This window comes from Phragmites australis, chromosome 1, assembly GCF_958298935.1.
Source record: "Phragmites australis chromosome 1, lpPhrAust1.1, whole genome shotgun sequence".
In the NCBI taxonomy this organism is placed as follows: Eukaryota; Viridiplantae; Streptophyta; class Magnoliopsida; order Poales; family Poaceae; genus Phragmites; species Phragmites australis.
The window spans coordinates 53,668,872-53,689,203 of NC_084921.1; the positions used below are offsets into that span (position 1 = coordinate 53,668,872).

The 20,332-nt window shown below is 46.1% G+C and overlaps 2 protein-coding genes across 2 annotated transcripts; both read left to right on the forward strand.

Moving 5' to 3' along the window:
• Positions 1-7,688: 7,688 nt before the first annotated feature.
• On the forward strand, positions 7,689-9,477 carry LOC133927603 (large ribosomal subunit protein bL27c-like). Its single transcript, XM_062374060.1, has 3 exons — positions 7,689-8,062; positions 8,986-9,087; positions 9,195-9,477. Exons 1-3 carry the CDS (start codon positions 7,769-7,771, stop codon positions 9,369-9,371), a joined length of 573 nt encoding a protein of 190 aa, XP_062230044.1. The 5' UTR covers positions 7,689-7,768; the 3' UTR covers positions 9,372-9,477.
• Positions 9,478-12,621: 3,144 nt separating this feature from the next.
• LOC133927622 (uncharacterized) lies at positions 12,622-20,090 on the forward strand. The gene has a single exon (XM_062374074.1). The coding sequence runs from the start codon at positions 19,228-19,230 to the stop codon at positions 19,777-19,779; it is 552 nt and encodes a 183-aa protein (XP_062230058.1). The 5' UTR covers positions 12,622-19,227; the 3' UTR covers positions 19,780-20,090.
• The last annotated feature ends 242 nt before the right edge of the window (positions 20,091-20,332 follow it).

Genomic DNA, 20,332 nt, shown 5'->3' on the forward strand with positions numbered 1-20,332 from the left:
AAAGCTGCAAACTACATAGAACAATCTATTCTATGCATTGCAAAAAGCATCTATTCGTTGCTATGAATAAATCCTCTCCTGATCCCCTGCCCATCCTCCTTTGCCCTCCCTTGTCGCACCGCCTCCCCCACCCTGTCGTGCCGTGCCACCTCCACTGGCGCTCCCTCGCCCATCCTCCTTCGGCCCTCCCGCCCTCCCACGCGAAGCCACCACCTCTGACCTCCCGTTGGCCCTCCCCCGCCCATCCAGTGCCTCCTCAGCACCACCTCCCCCAGCGACCCACGCCCTCCCCTCCTCCCCCTCCTACCGTTATGACGCCTCCATGTGCCATTGCTCTGTCGGCTCAAGCCCTGCCGAGCACACCTCCCCTTAGATGCCTCCTGTGGCCCTCCCTCATGGCGCTGCCTCCCCCGCCCTCCCTCATTCCATGTTGTGTCGCCTCCGCTGGTGCACCCCGCCCATCCTCCTTCGGCCCTCCCACCCTCCAGCGCCACCAGCACGCCCTCCCGCACGGAGCCACAACCTTCGACCTCCTTTTGGCCCTCCCCCGCCCATCCAGCACCTCCTCTGCACCGCCTCCCTTGGCAACCCACGCCCTCTCCTCCCTCTAGCCTGTCGCCTCCATGCATTGCTATTCTACCAGCCCAACACCGTCGCCCCGATGACCCATCCCTAGAGCGCCTCATCTGCACCACCTCCCCCCGTGACCTACCTATCGAGCACACATCCCAACATACATTGGAGAAGGGAAGGAAAACTGTCAAGGGTTAGCCCCTGACAATGATTTCGAGGTATGCTAGACAGCGGGTGCATGAACGATATTTCAAGAATTGATGTGCGCGTGTACAATGGATTTAGACACAGGGAGTTATACAGGTTCAGGCCTCCCAGAGGATAATAATCATATGTCATGTGTGTTATGTTATGGAGGATCTTAATTGGTTACAGAGGTCGTTCTAGCTGGCTGACAGACTTGATCTTCCTTTCTTTATAAACAGGGTCCTTATCCCTTTATATAGTAGGGAGGAGGAGAACTTATGTGTGGGTCCAAACAGAAGACCATGCTCATCTTAATATCTAACCCAAGCTATCATTATGAAGGACCGTCCCCGACCACTTGCTTGATTGGCATGCTGATAATGTCCCGTCCGTCGTGCGGCACAGCGTCGACCAGTAAAAGTCTCACTCCATATCATTTAATACTACGAGACGAGAAAAGGTCCCTCTGCGCCGTCCATGACTTCGCCCACTGGAGTTGGCGCCTGGGGAAGGAAAATACTTGAATGGATGTTAATAAATACGATTGGACAGATTGTGTCAGATACGGCCCTACGACTAGTGAGACCGATCACCTGTTTATATGATGGTACAAGGAGACTGGTCGCGTATGCCGTGTACTAGTCGTGGGAACCATACCCTGGTCGTGCGATTGAGCAGTTTTAGGAAATATACGCCTCTGATCGTTATATTCCTCATGGGGCCTGTTTGTTAGGGTACCCCTTTACTCAATACACCGATAGTAGCCCCCAAGCTTCTTCGTGACCGTGGCCCGACCTGGTCACACCACTTAGGCCCCGGGCGGTCGTAGTCTGCCTAGAGAGTGGTTATTGATGCAGTCAGTCCTCAGAGTGCAACTCTAAACTTCGTGTCACGTGGGGAGGTTTAAATGTCTCGGGAGGAGAAAAGGAGGGTATGAGAGAAAGAGAGACATTGATTGCTGCTGGACCTGAAGGACTCCTGGTTCCTTCTGTGCGCCCCCTCGGGTTTTGAGCGGTTTTGAAGGTTGTGCTGGTTGGGGTGTCGCTGTGATTTAAAAAGGAGGAGTGCTTGATGGCCTTTTGAGCCACCCCTCGCCTTCCTTCTCATCCTCAAGATTTTAGTGCCTAGAATCGATTCGCCTCCATCCCGTCCTGCATTTTGCTCCATAGTGTCTGCATGCCCGGAGGCTATGGCGTATTCCCCTCCCTCATCGCCGGAGAGGTCGATGACCTCAAATGACTCAGCAGGGGCAGAGTCGGCTCTGACTCTAGATACGCTCTCCATGGTGCTTGTTTCGGAGACGAAGGTTGTCGCGGGTACGCTTACGAGGTTGAATCCTGTGATCATCGAGCTCATGCCCTTCCAAAGAAAGCCGCCTCCTTCAGTCCACTTCGATCTCCTTTCGGGCGGATCCCTCGGTCGAGGTCATCAATATCTCTGATGATGAGGAGGGGTCGATTGGGACCTTCTGGAGAAGGAGATCGATGAAGAGGGAGAGTTAGAGATGAAGCGAAAGGGAGATCTGTAGGGTGCGCTGATGCAGGTCAACAACCCCAGCATGGTCTTTGCGTCAACCACCTTCCATGAACCTTATGCCGATCATCGCTCCAAGGAGGAGTACAAGAGGGTCCTTGACTCATTCAAGGGCAAATAGAGGCGAGAGTTCGGTGGACTCTTTCTGTCAACTCTGCGCTAACCGCTTGAGCTAGGGATGATAGGGTAGGCATCTAATAGGATAGTTAGTCCGATCGGATGCAATTAGTCGGCCTGCAACCTAACCTTTCTATGAATGAAAAAGCATGGGGGTTGAACGCCTGTTTTTGTTCTATTCACCCACTAGTCAGGTTCTTGGTGCGCGGAACAAGACACGGCTTGGCAAGTTCGTCGGGGGTGAGTGGTGCTCGGCCCTAGCGAGGACTTGTGGCCTGGTGGTTGTTGTCTCTGGCCTCCTGGTTGTTTGGCATCTTGGTCACTAAGTTCCATAGTGGCCATCCATTGTGGTCACGTGCGAAGAATTAATATGTCAGGAGCCCATGGCTTGGTTATGAAGTCCTGCAAAATAGAGAGTATGGGTTTTCTTTTTGAATTTAAGAACTTACAAGCTATATTCCACACTCATCCGAAAGGTCCTGCAAAATAGAAAGACAAGCCCGTCTTCGAGCTACCCTACACAAAAAACCTACGTAACAAGGCGATGTTCTAGGACTTGTGTAGTTCACGGCCGTCCTTCATGGATAGCTTGACCGCGCCAGGTCAGGAGATGGCGACCACTTTGTAGGGTCCCTCCCATTTAGGGGAGAGTTTATTCTGACCAGCCTTATTCTGGATTTGCCTAAGGACGAGATCTCCTACGACTAGTGTTCACTTCCGCACCTTTCGATCGTGGTAGTGTCTGAGGCTCTATTGATAACGGGCAGCTCGAATTAGAGCGCGACTGCGGAACTCTTCGATCAGGTTTATGTCATCCTCCCGTCGTGCCACCTTGTCGTTATCTGAGTAATTGCTGACTCGAGGCAACTGAAGGGTGATTTCAAAGGGGAGAATTACTTCGATGCCAAAAACTAGGAAGAAAGGGGTTTCGGCTGTGACCTGGCTAGAGATTGTTCCCAACGATCAGAGTACTGTGGGGAGTTCGTCCACCTAGCGTCTCGAATTGCTTTTAAGCCAGTCGAAGACCCAAGTTTTGATCCTTTGCATTATCATCCCATTCACCCTTTTGACCTGTCTGTTGCTTTGGGGGTGAGTCACAGACGCATAACAAACCTTGGTCCCGATTTATTTGCAATAGTCTCAAAAGCACTACTGGCGAACTGAGTTCTGTTGTTCATGATTATGCAGTTTGGACTGCCAAACCACATTACCAGCCCTCGTATGAACTTAATCGTGGTTGTGGCGGTGATCTTCCTAACGGGCTCAGCCTCGATCCACTTAGTGAATTTGTCGATTTCCACAAATAGGAACTCAAAACCGCCTGGGGCTTTAGGGAATGATCCCATGATATCGAGCCCCTAGACAGCGAAAGGCCAAGAGAGTGGTATGGTTTGCAGCGCCTAAGCTAGTAGGTTGGTATTTCGGTCATGGTACTGACATGATTCGCACTGTTTTACCAGCTCGCAGACATCCTAGAGGGCAGTGGACCAATAGAATCCTTACTAAAATGCTTTTCTGGCCAGGGTGTGGTATGAAGCATGGCTACCACATATGTCTCCGTAGATATCAGAGAGCACTGCGCTCCCCTCTTCCTGAATGATGCATTTTAGTAAAAGGTCGTTGCTCCCTCAGCAGTAGAGGCGTTCCTCTACCAGAGAGTATTTGCAGGCTTGTCGCGAGACCTTTTCTGTTGACGCATCATCGTCAGGGATTGCTCAATTCTGAAGATAGTCCAAGATCTGATCCATCCAAATCATACCCAAATCGAGCAGGGTGACCATCATAAAAGGAGGGTGATCCATCCAAATGATGGTCGCCCGAGGTCGACAGCATTAAAGGAGGCATTACCTCCAAAGATGTTGCCTCTGGTGCTCTGTTTCTGAGTGGAGCATCCCCTTCACCTTGGCCAGAGATCGTAGTGGACGGTCATGAGAGTCTTTTTTCAAAGACTCTGATCGGGATAGGTTCACGGGAAGAAGCTAGACGGGCTAGTTCATCGGCTAGGAAATTGTCCTTACGAGGGACGTGCTTGACCTCAAAGCCGACGAAGCGAAGCTCTAGTCTTATCACTTCGGTGAAGTATGCTGCCATTGTTGGGTTAGAGCACTGAAACTCCTTCTGCATCTGGTTCACGACTAGTAGCGAGTCCCCTATCACCAATAATCGTTTAATTCTAAGTGTGGAGGTTGCTCACATTCTTGACAAGAGGCCCTCATATTCAGTAGTGTTATTAGTGACTGGAAAATATAATTGAACTGCGTACCTAAGGATGTTGTCGGTAGGTGAGGTTAGAATCACTCTAACCCCGGCTCCCTTTAGTGTGAATGATCTGTCAAAGTGCATGGTCCAGTGTTCATTTGCCTCTGGTCGCTGTACCTACTCGGGTTCGAAGGACGACCACTCGACTACAAAATCGGCCAGTGCCTAGGACTTGATAGACGTTCGGGGGATGAACTAGAGATCGAATCCCCCGAGCTCTACTGCCCACTCTATTGTTCTTCCTGTCGCATCTCTATTATGGAGAATTTCTCTAATTCGAAATAAGAAAATTACCTTGATTCTGTGAGCCTAAAAGTAGTGTCTGAGCTTACGAGAGATTATTACGATGGCGTATAGGAGTTTCTAAGACTGTGGGTATCGAGCCTTCGCATTGTGCAGGACCTCACTGACGTAATACATTAGAGACCTTTCCGCTCGATGACCAATACTGCACTCACGACCTGTGGTGTTGAGGCAATATAAAGCAAAAGCTCCTCGTCGGGTCGAGGCACAGTCAGTACAGGAGGGGAGGAGAGGTACCTTTTGAGCTCTTGGAATGCTTTCTCTACCCCCGCCGTCCACTGGAAGTGGTCATTTTTCTTCAGGAGTTTGAAGAGCGATAATCCCTTCTCCCCTAGCCTTGAGACGAACCTGCTCAGAGCAACAATGCATCCTGTTAGTTTCTAAATGTCCTTTAACCTAGTCGGGGATCTCATCTGGTCGATGGTCCTACTCTTGTCAGGATTCGCCTCTATCTCTCGATGAGACATGAGGAATCCGAGCAACTTCCCTGACAGAACCCCGAACATATACTTCTCCGGGTTCAGCTTCATGTGGTATTGTGACCAGGTCTGTCTTGGTCTTGCTTTGATGACCACATCGTCCATATATGTCTCGACGTTTCTTTCGAGCTGTAGTCGAAGAATGAGTTGAATACATTGTTGGTAAGTAGCACCAGCGTTTTTTAAGCTAAAAGATATTTTTACATAGCAAAAAACTTCAAAGGGTGTAACAAAAGCCGTCTTTTCCTCATCTTCCCTAAACATATTAATCTGATGGTACTCCAATCGAGCATCTAAGAAACATAACAGATCGTTGCCGGCCGTTGAATCAACTAGTTGATCGATTCGGGGAAGAGGGAAAAGATCCTTTGGGAACACCTTTTTAAGTTCGGTGAAGTTGACGTACATTCTCTACTTGTCATTGTGCTTCCAGACCATGACTGGGTTAGCCAGACATTCTGGGTACTGCACCTCCCGGATGAAGCCTGCTTCCAAGAACTTGTCAATCTCCTGACGAAGCGCTTCCTTCCGGTCTGCTGCGAATCGACGTGCTTTTTGCTTTATTAGTCGCCTCTCTAGTCGCACAGACAACTTGTGCTCGATCACATCCCTGGGAACTCCGGGCATATCAGACGGACTCCATAAAAAGACGTATGTGTTCACACGGAGGAAGGTGATGAGCATGAGTCCCTATTTGGGATCCAGTGTGGCCCCTATCTGGACTGACTATAGGGGTGGGAAGTAGGGGTCCTCGACTATAGGGGGTGGAATAGGATACTGGTTGAAGGGATGTTTTTGCTATTTTTCTTAAAATTTGACTATAGGGGGTTGGATAGGGTACCGGATGAAGATGTTTCAACCATTGCAGATGGATAGGCTATTAAGACCTCTATTTACATTGAAATTCGTGCTGAAAAGATATGTAAACAAAATTATAAAATATATAAAAGAATTAATGAATGAATAAATATCAGATAAAATAAATGGATGGATAAAATAACTCATATATGCATATTAGCGTGCAGAGTTGCTTGTCTTATCAAGGGATGAATTGTAGTAGTAGATGGTTTTACCTCTGGCCCAAGTGCCGAAGCATTCCGACTGAAATTACCCGGATATTATCAAGGCGAGTTAACATCCAAAACGAGTTACCGGGCTCTCCAAAATATGCCTCTGGTCACAGGTTGAGAGAGAATTCTTCTTAACAAAAAAAAAAGTCGGGTAGAGAGCAGCAGCAACAGCAACGGGAACCGGAAGCTTATGAGATGGTGGGGTTTGGGCCATGATTCGACTCCAATGCTTGCCACACTTCGTCAAGGATCTCAATCATGCTCCGTGTCCATGCAAGCAATCAATCCGTCCGCCCGTCCAGCTTTCCTCCTTGCCGGAATCCGGTCAAGGCCATCATAATGGTATTCATCCATGCATCCACAGCCTCCCTAGTTTCTTCCATCGATTTCACATGCCGGTGGCCCTGACCGACTCCACTCCTCTCTCTTGCGGTTGCTCTACAAGCTCACCTCACCTTCACCTTTCTTGCAAAGAAGCCTCGCCTCGCCTCGCCTTGATTCTTTTTATTTTTTAAATAAAAAATTATAAATATATGTGTCCATTTAAAAAAAATCCTATCTAGACTCGCCGTCGCCCTTCCAAATGGACGAAATGGTTAAAAATTAAAAATATTATGTTCTATGCTATCAAAATTAAAAAAACTATCAAAATAGTCATGACAAATTTTAAAAAAATGTGGTGCAAAAGATGCTATCATCTTGCTATCCAAAAAAAAAGACAAAAATATGATTTGTATAAGAAATTTATCTTTTTTGTTTCTCATTGCACAATTAATTATTGAGTTAAATTTTTTTAAGAGCTATATGATAGCATCATCTATATCACATAATTTTTTCAAAATGTTTTATGATTATTTTTATAGTGTTTTGAATTTTAAGAGTATTAGAATGCAATATTTTTTATTTTTAAACATGTCACCCATTGAAAAGGAAACACTTCCGATGGATGACAGGAATATAGATTTGCAATTTTTAAAATTAGGGCATACATTTGCAATTTTTATTTAAAACTATATTATAAAAATAAAGAAGTTCATACACCTCCTTCGTCAGCGACACTGAGCCCATAGCTTAGGCCCAATACAGCAAGCAACCCAAAACTTTGAGCCCATTCAAAGCCCACGACTTCAACCTCCCTTCTCCTCCCTCCACTCCACTCCTTTGCTATCACCTCACCGTCATCTCATCTGCTGCTCCTGCAAGCCTGCAGCTGAACCTTCTCCACTCGAGAGCGAGAGAGAGAAAGAGATGGCCTCCATGGCGTTCGCACTGGCGGGCGCCTTCCAGGGCCTGTCCCTCGCGTCCCCCTCGTCGCGCCCTTCCTTCCTCCGCGGCGACCGCGCCGCGCTCCCCGTCGGCGGCGGTGCCGGGATCGTTGTTCCGGTGCCGGCGCGGCGGCTGACCATCCAAATGGCGCACAAGAAGGGGGCCGGGAGCACCAAGAACGGGCGTGACTCCAAGGGGCAGCGGCTCGGGGTCAAGATATACGGCGACCAGGTCGCCAAGCCCGGCGCCATCATCATCCGCCAGCGCGGCACCAGGGTCCTGTCCTCCTCTCGCTCTGCTTCCTTGACTGCTTCTTGGGTTGGGTTTTCAGGGCCTTGGATGCTTGAGTTGGTTGGTTCTTTGACTATTGAGTGAGATAGCTGTCTGTAGTGTTTAATTAGACGCTAAGGTTGTTTTCTTGTCCGAATTAACGACCTAGATTCAGGAGGATAGGACTTATGAAGCTTAGATTGTGGTGATGAACCTTGAATACAAATCGGGGGGGGGGGGGGGAGGGTAAGTCTGGATATGTTTGTTGTTGGCATTGTGCTTAACTGCACTTCCTGCCGCCTCTGAAACTGGCAGCTGTTTCCTTCTAAGTTCTAACTTTGGTCTAACATTCTGCAAAGGCAGAAACGGTTGCGATTTTAGCACACGTGAGTTAACAGAAAAGAGTGCAATAACAGTCTCTGTATTGATATTTGCTATCTAGCTGCAGATGTTTCAAAATTATTTACAATGTAACCTTGATGCACTAGAGTGCCAACTGCCAACTGATGATGGATTTCCTCTAGAAGCATGATCAGACATAGTTCAATCTGAAGTGTATTGGAAGGTGCCCGAATGTGCACGTCTTATAAAAAAAATGCACCAAATTAACATGACAGACAATTGAATAACGAATACCATGTAACGATTTGTGGTTTGACAGGTCTCTCTTATTTAATGTGCCTTCCCTGGATATTTGGTGTGCAAATGCAATTTATATGACCGCAGCATCTCTCTTTAGGTTTTTATTTTATTTTTACACACCTGCTGCCAATATTCTAGATATTTATAAATTATGGTTGTATAAGGTTTATACCGTTGCATCCTTTATATGGTTGTGCATTTTGGTGTAGGAACAGTGCACTCATTTTATGGTTGATCTGTTCCTGTATTTGCCTTTTTCGTACTTACATTTATTTTGGACATTTCAGGTCTATCCTGGAAATAATGTTGGAATGGGCAAGGATCATACACTATTTTCTTTGATTGATGGACTAGTCAAGTTTGAGAAATATGGACCAGACAAGAAAAAGGTAGCTAGCTGCATCTTGGTTATTACTTGTGACATCTGCTTTTACCTGCATCTAAGTGAGATTTGGGGGGTCCAGATATGTTCATCTAATTGCCTTTTCTCTTACAGGTAAGCGTTTACCCATATGAGAAACAGCCTATGAACCCAAACAGTTACAGAGCAAGGAAGATAGAGTACTTCCGCGTGCAGCGTGAACGCAAGAAGGCAAGAGCGGGGGGAGCCATTGAGCCTCAGTTGGTATTAGCTGCTGTAGATGAAAACTCTGATGTCAACGCAGACTGCTGATAAGTTTTCTGTATCATATTTATTTATTTATTTTTGACAAACAATGTTTGACATTTTTCTTTGGAAATGTAAGATTGCATTATGAATACAGGGTCATATTACGCTTTGTTGTTAGCTACAACCTTCGTTCTTAAATAGATGTCGTACTAGAATGCGTGTAGTTAGATTTTAAAAACTTTGATCATTAATATACACAAAACTATTAAAATTTGGCATATGAAAAAGATAGTGGTGAATTTATCAAGAAAAATATTTTGATATTATCTAATTTTTATTAATTTTTACTAAAAGTTGGTTATCAAAAGTAATAATTAAATATATTTATTGAAAACTATGTTAATATTCTAAACGATAAATAAAAGAGAATAGAGATAATATGATGTATCTGCTGTGCCTTTTCTGGCAGTTATGCTTTAGGGTGACGGTGGGGTCGATTCCAACTTCCTAGACCACAAATTCCATGTAATGGTGTGTTGGATGTTGTGGCGAGCTGACCCGATGCTTGAAATTTAGTGGTGTCCAGGAGATTCCACACTGCTGCGATGCATCGAGCCATCAACTGATCAACATCATCATTACTGGGGACATGCTATGTGGTTGAGGCCTTACTAGAAACAACCTTCAAATGTTCTTATTTGTAAAAGAGTTTCTTTTGACACGTGGGGCAGCAGAGGGTTTTACTGTTGTAGTATAATTGGTGACCACAAACCAGCTACTTGACTCTTGCATTTCCTCATTTGATGTCCCATATACTTGAGGGGCCTAACACAGCTTGTGCAAAAATTTTATGTAAACAATATCGTCAATTTGTTATAACTTAGAGATGGTAGATCGATCTTATTTCCCCAACCAAAAAATAATTACACTGCACCAAAGAACTATAAAAATAGTGGCGAGCACTAATTCCGCTAAAAACAATAGCCTTAATTATTAGAGCTAACAACAAAATTTAGGCATTTTCTTAATGAACCTTGTGGGTTAGGCATTGATCTAATCTATTCGATAAAGTAATGTAAAAGGGATATTTATATAGTGTTCCAGCCCCTCTTTTCTTTCTCATGATTTCCTTGCTTTTGCTGAAGCAAAGCAAAGAGGGGCATGAGCCTCAGGTTGGCCTTTTGTCCAATAAAATGGGTGAACCGAAGGAGAGATGGGGTTTTTTTCTTGGCCCCTCAACTCTAATGCAACAAGTCTTAATCAATAAACACGAGACAAAGAAAAAGAATGTTGGTGAAAGAAAAAATCTTTCACGAATAAGTGTGACGAGAGTCTTTTCTAGAGAGGAGATTCAAGCTTGAAAAAGAAGCTGAGAGAAAGGAAAACACATGTGTTTTTTAACAAAAGATAGGCCTCCAGACCTGATGGCCACAGGTCTGTATTTATAGTGTCATATGGGGTGTAAGTATATAAGTATATCATTTACAGAGATAGTGACATATGTTATCACTATATCACAGAGACCTAGATTGATTGAATCACATAATCTGGGTCTAGATAGAATACCTTTACCCCTACCTAAAGATATTATCTACCATGGTAAATACAGTGGTGTGAACTGGCCTAAAGAGTGGGGCTTGGTCGATCGTAAACTACAGTGCCGTACTGTCCTGGGTGTTAGGGTAACCACCACTTGCATTGGGATGTCAGGGCAACCACCACTTGCATTGGCATTAACTATCGGTCACTTCGTGTCAGACCAATTGCAGTTGGTGTTCTCCTTTTATAGATATTCCTTACAGAGGCCTGCTACTGCTCCTATCTCGAGATGTGGTAGCCAGATGGGTCCACGGTCTCCGGAAACTTTTAGCTTTTTCAGCCAGTCCGAAGCTTCAGGGCTCTGGATGAGCTCTTTATAACGTCTCCTTAGTGATGTCTGTGAGGTAGCATATTTCCCCCAACAGTACCCCTCATCTACTAGCCCCGAGATGTGGAGGGGTGAGCGGATTCCGAAGGAACTAACTCCAGCCCAGCCTCATAGTTAGGATATCCTAACATAACTTCTTGACTTTGAAGAGCCTTTCCATGACAACCGCAAGCAGCGATGATGAAGCTTGATGGGGACGATGTAACCAGGAGGAAATCGCATGCCCTAGAGCCTAAGGTCGAGAATTGAAGGTGTTAACATGGTTCCTATGAGATTTTGATGGGGACGAAGCAGTCCGGAGCCCGACGATGGTGGCCCGAGGTGTGATCGTTGTCTGACCCTTAAGGTGACATGCTTGGCGGAGGCAATGAGGGGGAGAGTCTATGACCCCTTCAGTGGCTTGCCGTGGCGAGGCTCGACGACGATGTTGGAGCCAAGGGGCATCGAGGTTCTGACGGAGGCCACGCGCTCCGGGGCCTATGCGGAGGCCGCAAGTGTAGTCGATGTTGGAGCAGAGGGCCATCGCGGTTCTGATGGAGGCAATGTGCTCTAGCATGTAGCAATGTTGGAGGGTCCACACCTCATCGACACGGAGGCTATACCTTCAAGATACCGGCGGGGCCATACCTCTCCAGTAAGTAGGGCTAGGCATTAAAAGATGTCGAAGGGTTTCTTACCTCTCTAGCACGAAGGCTATCGCCTTTAATATGTTGTAGTGTTTTGTTAAAACATCTCTGTGTGCGGGAGGTTTTTAAGAGGTTTTCAAGATATCTCCGTGTGGCAGTGATTTTCAAAATATCTCCATGTTGTGAAGGTTTTCAAGACATCTCCGTGTTGCGGAGGTTTTGAAGACATCTCTGTGTGGCAGAGGTTTACATGTGTTGTGCACTATTTAAGAAAAGGTGTGAATTAAGTTTTACTGTCTACTGTTTGAATAGAGATATAACTTAAGTTTTACTGTCTACTGTTAAATAGAGATATAGCTTAAGTTTTACTATCTACTATTGAACAGAGATATAGCTTAAGTTTTACTGTCTACTGTTGTTACTAAATAGTTATCTGTTATAGAGGCCTTCAACAACTAGGCTAACTACTTTTAGAGTACACTGCCCCTTTTGTTTTAAAAATTTAACCAACTATGCAAGCTATTTCTAGGTGGACATGGGCGTATGTTTGCCAAAATAAGGCCTCCCCATCAAGGTTGGAGACCCGGAAGCCCTCATAGCTCCTAGGCGGGAAAAGGGTTAGTGTCTCCGGCTTATGTCGTCCGCCGAAGGGTTTTGGCCTCACGAACCTTTTGGACACCCAGGGCTGTCGATGGGTGAACACCGCAAGCGGAGATCCTGAGGGACCCCTTTGAGATTCGGCCGGGGGGGGGGGGGGGGGCTGATTCTGGATCTATCTCGTACGTGGATTTAATGCGAATATGTGAGATGTAGGCGAGACGGATGATCGTCTGCTAGTGGGAGTAAATGCTCAAGGAATTTTAGACAGGTTCGGGTCGCGCGGAGCGTAATACCCTACTTCTGTGTGTATGCTATTAATGCTCTTGGAATGTCTCTATCTAGATCTCTGTGTTACAAGATTTTTTTATCTAAGTCTAGAGCTTCGGTCTTCAAGTACCGATCTCTCTGACCTTCAACCGTGTGCTAGAACTTCTTCGACCTGTTCGACCTGTTGCCGTATCCTGTTGGGGGAGGCTCGGCGTGCCCAGAAACGGGGGCACGAGTTTTCATGTGACATAAATGGAAAGCAACCATCATGGGGCTGCAGTTTGATGTTACAGGGGTTGAAAAGTTGCCTTTGGCCGGTCCTGTCGCTCATTACGCCCAACTTTAGCAGGTGCAGGGGGGCCCACCAGACAGCCATCGAACAACCCCGCATGCTCGCTCAGTCAGAGCAGGTCTGACACAGCAGGGGGGCAGGCGATACGCCTCGAGCCCAGCGACGATATCTCCAAGCCGTTTTCTTTACGGGCTCCGCAGGGTGACGCGCGATGGGACCCGTCGTATTAAATATCCCCATGCCTTCCTACTAGGCGGTGGCAGGGCCTGACGTACTCAGTACGACAGGCGTGGGGGGTGATTGGAAGCGACAGGCCACGCTCCCTCTTAAATGCAGTATCGGGTCTCTCACCAATTGACACCTCACCGTTGAGCCCTTGTGGGGTCCATCGGCAAGGGGCTTCTCAGGTCCTCGGGGAACTCTGGGTGCTCGGGGACTACTGTTCATAGCCCCGAGCGCCCTCTCTCGGATATGTCTCTTCTCGGGTCCTCGGGGAACTTTGGGTACTCGGGGACCACTGTTCATGGCCCCGAGCACCCCTCCTGGAACTGGCTCTTTTCGGCCCTCGGGGAGATAGTCCCCGAGGGAAGATGCCACGTGGCAGTTTGTTGTCCTGGCCTCGGGACTCGGGGACCCCTAGTTCCCATGTCACCGACAAGGGCCCTCCTGTCGGAGCCCTTGTCCTTTGTCATGACCAATTCAGCTAGTATCGAACTCAGTGTGGAAGGCACTCTGGAGGCCCCAACTGCTCTGGTGGTTCAGGCAAGGGCCCCTCGCCGAGGGCTTGCTAGACTCCGTTCTGGCTAGGGTTTTTGGTACGACTCAATCCTTGTCACTGGGGTATTGTACCATTGGTGGCAGAGTAGGAGGAGGTAGAGCAAGCCGAGGGGGGCTCGGTAAGGCCCGTTCTGGTTTTGTGACCCATCCGGAAGGCTATAAGGCTTTGGCAATTCTCGATATTATAGCCACGCCTAGCTCCATATAGGATGCACCAGTACCCTTCCTGTGGTACCGGAGCATGTTGTCGACGTCAAAGGCGTTGGCAGGATCTGCGCGTACTAGAGCCTATGGTCTCTTCGGAGCTCCCTTCCATCAAGGGAGGTAGAGGAGGCTGCCCGGTAGCCAGATTCTTAGAAGATACCAGCTCGACAAAGGTGTCCTGGGTGCCATCACAGGAGGCTCCGCGAGGGTGGGTCCAGGCATGAGTGCCCCTGAGCTCGAGCATCCAGAACCACTGAAGGGCGGCCTGCATGGCTGCGGCCTCGGTCTTAACCCCTTGGGGTGCTGCGAAGTACTCGCTACGCCATTGTTGGAAGGCCTCCGCATCGGTCGGGATCTCCGTGCCAGCCCGAGCCAGGGCCACTGTCAGGTCAGCGGTGGCCAGAGGGTTGTCATTCCATCTGGTGGTGGAACTGGTGGGTGTACATAGCTTGCATGGTTGTGATGGTCATGTGGACCCTCACACAGGCGTGGCGGGGAAGTTAGTCACCTGTGGTGCAGCCTTGGTGGTTTTTTTTGGTGGCATCCTACCTCTCTTTCTATTTCTATATTTGAGTCCCCACGGATGACGCGTTATTGGTGAAAGAAAAGGTCTTTCACCAACAAGTGCGCATGAGAGACTCTTCTAGAGAGGAGACTCAAGCTTAGAGAAGAAGTGGAGAGGAAGGAAAACTCATGTGTTTTTTACCAAAAGATTGATCCCCCAGGCTTAATGGCTATGGGTCAGTATAGTGTTATATAGGGTGTAAATATACAAGTATACCCCTTACGAAGATAGTGAACACATGTTATCACTATATCACAGAGACTTAGACCAGTTGAATCACACAGCCTGTGTCTAGGTAGAATACTTTTACCCCCATCCAAAGATATCATCTACCATGGCAAATATAGTTGTGTGAACTAGCCTAAAGAGTGGGGCTTGACCGGTCGTAAATTGCGACGTCGCACTATCCTGGGTGTCAGAATGACCTCCATTTGCATTGGGATGTCAAGGCAGCCACCACTTGCACAGCATTAACTGCCGATCACTTCGTATCAGACCAATTGCAGTTGGTGTTTCTTCTTGCAGATATTCCCTGCGGAGGCCAATTACTTCTCCTGTCTCGAGAGGCGGTGGCCGGAGGGGTCCACGGGCTCTGAAAACTTTTAGCTTCTTCAGAAAGTCCGAAGGCTAAAGGCTCCAGATAAGCTTTTTATGATGTCTCCTTAGTAATGTCTATGGGCTGAAATATTTCCTCCAACAAGGAAAGAACAATAGGATTACAGGAGCCGGTAGCACTGGTGAGTGATGGCGCCAAGTCAAGCGTTATTGAGAATCCACCTTGTTTTTCCTCAAGCTTTGTGCAAGTGGAATCGTGGAGAGGGGCAAAAAGTATGCCAATTGATAGATCATTTTTTCTTTCAATGTTCCCAAGAATCAGAATCTATTTTTTGTGCATGTGGAATCTTGAAAAGAGATCAACAGTGGCATCTCATCACAGTATCAGAAGTGTAAAATCATGTTTCATGGCTTCCTTTTGACTTGGAAGATTTACCATGGCAAAATGGTTTATTTACAGGTTTAGAGTCACTTGAAACATTTTAACGTTTTCTATCTTCCAAAGGACTTATTTTTCCAAATTTCATTATCCCAGTGATGATGACACAACTTGCATGATAAAATGCTGCCGCATTAACCCTACCATCAAAGTTTTTTAAAAGTAATGCAGCATCAAGAGTTGAGGCCATACATCTGCTCACTAGCCTTAGGACAACAAATAGCTGTAGGTGGTTAAGCATGTGCATAATGTCTGAATTCTGAAATATCTGTACCACAGATTCACTGAATATTTTGTGTCATATCTTTCTTCCCTTCTCACATTTCTAGGAACCTTCCGATTGTTGTTTCCATGATGGATTTTGATTGCTGTACGAAGTCATAGCCATCAGGTGCTTTTAGCTTAATCTATATTAACCCACATAGTTGAGAAGAATATTACTACGATCTTCTCAAAGAATATCTATTTTTGATGAAGATCAGGATCGACCTGGCTTGAGCTTCACCATGTTCTCATGAAATGTGGCACTTGCTTTTGGTGAAGAAATCATTGCCTGTCAAGCTTTTGGATACAGATTTTGAGAAGTTTCTTAGTTATTGCTTGCCGACAGTAGCACATATTGACCACCTAAGTCAAACTCATATGTGTGATCACATTTATTTGCTATATAGAGGAATGGAATGGGATGAGAGGATTCCACAATGTTAATAGAAACTTCTATAGCCCTTCTTTTTCTTGTAAACATAAAAGATTTAGGATTGCAACCTTGCATCAACAGCTATGCCTCACTTGTAAAATCATCTGTTAGGCTCAATTCTGTGAAAGAAGAGCGGGAAGAGCATCTAGTGATCTTGTGAGATCTTTAGGATCTTCTGCCGAGGGAATATCTTTTTGGGGAAAAAAAAGAGAGCTTCAAAACCTGATTGCACAACAAAGTGTAAATGAATGGGCAGTGAGAAAATTGTGTTCCACACCAAGCAAGGACCATGGAAGCATCCATCCATCACCCATGCAGCCATGCTTATCGCAAATTCTGCCTTTGCTTGCAGACTCTACAGTCCACACCACATAACAGTAAAGCTAAGATGCAACCACCAACTGCTATTGAAGCCTTTTTTATCAAGAATTGTGCTCCCTTTTGTCTTCTCAATTATTAGCCTAAAGCATATTCTGATGGTGGTAACCATAATTCCACAGCCATTCTTGTCTTGCAATGCATGCCACGTTGTCATGACAGGCAAATTGCAGAGACAAACAAAAACCTTTGTGTTTGCCTTGTTCAATATTGACATGTTCTACACTACACTCAATTGGTAGGCTCCTCAGTAGATTTGCTAAAGAGAGAAGCTGGGTCCTTGGGTGAGGATAATGGCACTACTTCACTACGTTTTGTTGGATTGGACTGGACCGAGTTTAATATTATCTTTCCTTAGTCCGTAAGTCTTTGGTTTATTCGATGTAGCAATGGTTGCGCAGTATGGTGTTATAAGATGAGTTTATGTTGACTGTTAAAACAATTTTCTGATGCAATGGTCATTTGAAAAAAAATGTTCTTAAAATTCAAAGAATATATGGTCTTTGCCTCCTCAGTATCCCCCTTGATTTGATATAGAAACATATGATAGAGGAAAATATGGAACATTGTGACTCTCTAAAAGTATATGGTTCAGATGCTTCCAGTGCATACGCATATTCTGGTAGAAACTTTTATTGTGTAGACTGTTGTGTGTTAATCTTGACTTCTTAATTAGCTCACCTCAAACTCAGTTACTCAATTGAAGGTATCACCTTTTTGTTGATCCTTTCAGTCAGAGAAGGTGTCTAGGCATTGCATCTTAGGACTTGGTGTTGTAGTTTCTAACACAAAATAGATAGGCCGACCCGTCGTACTGTTGAACACTTTATCATTTCTACTTCAGCTCCTGACACAAAGACCTATTCAATAGAATCCGAACCAATTTCAGGTGCACTTGCGGTTGCACTGATTGTACCACTAGAATGCATAGCACATGAGCAGAAATGGTCAGTAGGCATACCACAATTGTTTCTCAAAGTGAATCCACCATAAGTTCCATAATTTTCAGGGTCACACTGACATGATTACGCAACTTCTAGGAGGCATTCTAATACAAAATATATGTTAAAAATAACAACATATATTCCATAGAGACCATAAATCAATGTATATATATACAGAAGAGCAATATGAAAAAAAAAAAAAACTAGCACGGAGATATTACACATGTACAATATATAACAATCCCGATAGTTGACACCGTAAAAAAATCACCTAGCACCGAGGAATTAAAACGGTATCCGACAACATACTAAAAAAGTGGCAACAGCAAGAGAGCGAAGGAGTAGCCACAAGCGAGAGCGCAAAGAAGAGCGGTAGCAGCTACAAATTTTTTTAGTCGACGCGTTACTCTGCTATTACGGCGGAGGCAAGGAAGTCAGCGGCAGGGCAATGCCGGCGGCGAAGACAGGGGAGCCAGCAGCGGAGAGGAGCATCAGCGGAGCGATCTAGCGGCCTGCGTAGGCGCGCACCGGCAGGCGGAGACAGTGGACAGCCACGGGGCCGACGGGCCGACGGCATACAACCGCTACAAATCAGGCGTCAACGTGAAGCAGATGGATCCAACAGGCGGAGCGGGTGGGGAAGTCGGCCGGTTAGTAGAGAAAGCGGCCGACAGGATGGACGGGCTAGAAGCAAAGAGAGACGGCGGGTTGACAAGTTAACACGAAAATCTAGCTGTAATATCATATCAAAAATAATAACTTGTATTCTATAGAGATGTTAGTCTGTGTGTGTGTATGTATATGAACTTTTTATAGTATCAGGATTTTACACCATCATAATATATAACAATAACTATCTCTAACAACATCGATGCGCTTGCCATGTTTTTTTAAAAGAAAAAAGAAAAAGAAAAATAGAGCCAGCTTACAAGATTTCTAGGCTAAGAACAAAGTACTTGGCTTGCTATCAAGTACCCAGAGTCGGTACACTTGAGCTGTAATACATGTTATCGCTGTGTTTTTGGCACAGTTTGTGGCTGCAGATTTGAAGATCAGCTACTTGGCGCCAAACAAGTTAGACAAGTTGGCTACCAACCAAGCACCATGTTGCTGAAGGCATCCAAATGGAATCCATTGCCCTCTGGAGGCATCCAAATTCCAAAATGAATACCATCAAGTCAAGGATCAGGATCATAAGAGCAGAGGGACCCAAAGCAACAGAGGGAAAGAAAAAGAAAGGGGGGTAAACAGAAGGCAGACGCCATATCTTTTCTGACAATCAGCTGCCCCCACCCACAACGCACACAGCAGTATCAAATCTCATATGCCCCCTTGCAAAAGCAGCATGTGTCTGCCTGCATTGCATCTCCACCACCAATAGGGGATCTGTGTCTTCCCTTCACCATTATATGACCCCTCTTGCATTGGCCATTGCACATCTCTTCTTCTACTACTACTTCTCCTGCCTTTCATGGCCTACCTTCCCCTCAACCACATATAAAACTCTCTCACCCCCTTCTTCCCCTCTCATTGTGGCCTCTTGAGCCTCCTCTCAAGTCTTTGTACATAGATTCTTGTATAGATCTCGCATATCGATCCGTTCTTGTGCTGCTCATTGCAAGAACCTGATTGTTCTATTGGCGTCCAAATGGATCCCGTTAGGATAGAGAAGATCAGGGCCGTGAACAAGTACGGCAGGAGCAGGAGACAGCAGCAGCAGCAGCTGCTTCCTACTCTCACAATCTACATGGTGGCCACCTTTGTCCTTTGCTTGCTGCTCACTAGCCCTGTCTGGTTCCCTAGGCTGTGCTCACTCCTCAGCTTCTTCTTCCTCACCACCCTCCCTGACCTGGCCACAGCCTTCCTGCTCAGCCCCAAGTGTCTCTTCGTCGTTGGCAACCTCATCGTCGCCTTCCTGGTCAGCGAGTCTAGGCTGGCGCTGAGGACGGATCATTCCTCGGTGAGCGAGATACACGAGGAGCGCGTGAAGAGGAACGAGGCGACGATCGCAAAGGCGACCACCGCAGCGGTGGTGACTACTGATCACAGTGCATTTGTTGGAGCAGTGGAGGAGGGGGAGGAAGTGAAGGAAGAAGAAGGAGAAGAAGAAGAGCTGCACAAGAGAGTGGAGGACTTCATTGCAAGGGTCAAGAAGGAAAGGAAGCTGGAGGCCAAGAGCTTCTTTGATTCTGATCGATAACTATATGTGAGCAAAGCATATTATTAGTTGATTTCCTTGGAATTGGAAGATGCAAAGCAATATTGCATCCAAAAGGATTTGTAGTGCTTTGTGCTGCTAGCCTTAATCCTGTATTCTTAGAGTCAGAGATAATTAAGGAGAAGAAGAACCATTCTACTGTAGGAGGTTGGCATGCATCATACATGCAATCGCAGTGTAACTGTAGTTTAACCATGCCCAAGTATTAGGAAGAGAAAAAGGAGAAACAAGGAATGTGTGTGACCTTTAATAAAGTAAAAGGAAAAAAAGTGATGCATGGTGTGTTTCTCTTATCTTGCTTTGTGTCAAGACTCGATTGGGCATGATGCCGTGATGATTATAGCACGTATCCTATGGAACAAAGGTGTCCTGTACTCTCAACCTGACGGTACAAAGTTGTCGGGATAACGATTTCTCACAACTGAAAAGAAGTAGTTTCAGTAGAAGTATGGAGTGATAACTTGTTATTCAGAAGTTGATACGTGAATGTACACTCGTTATACTGCGAACATTTTTTGCAACTGAGACTAGGGAG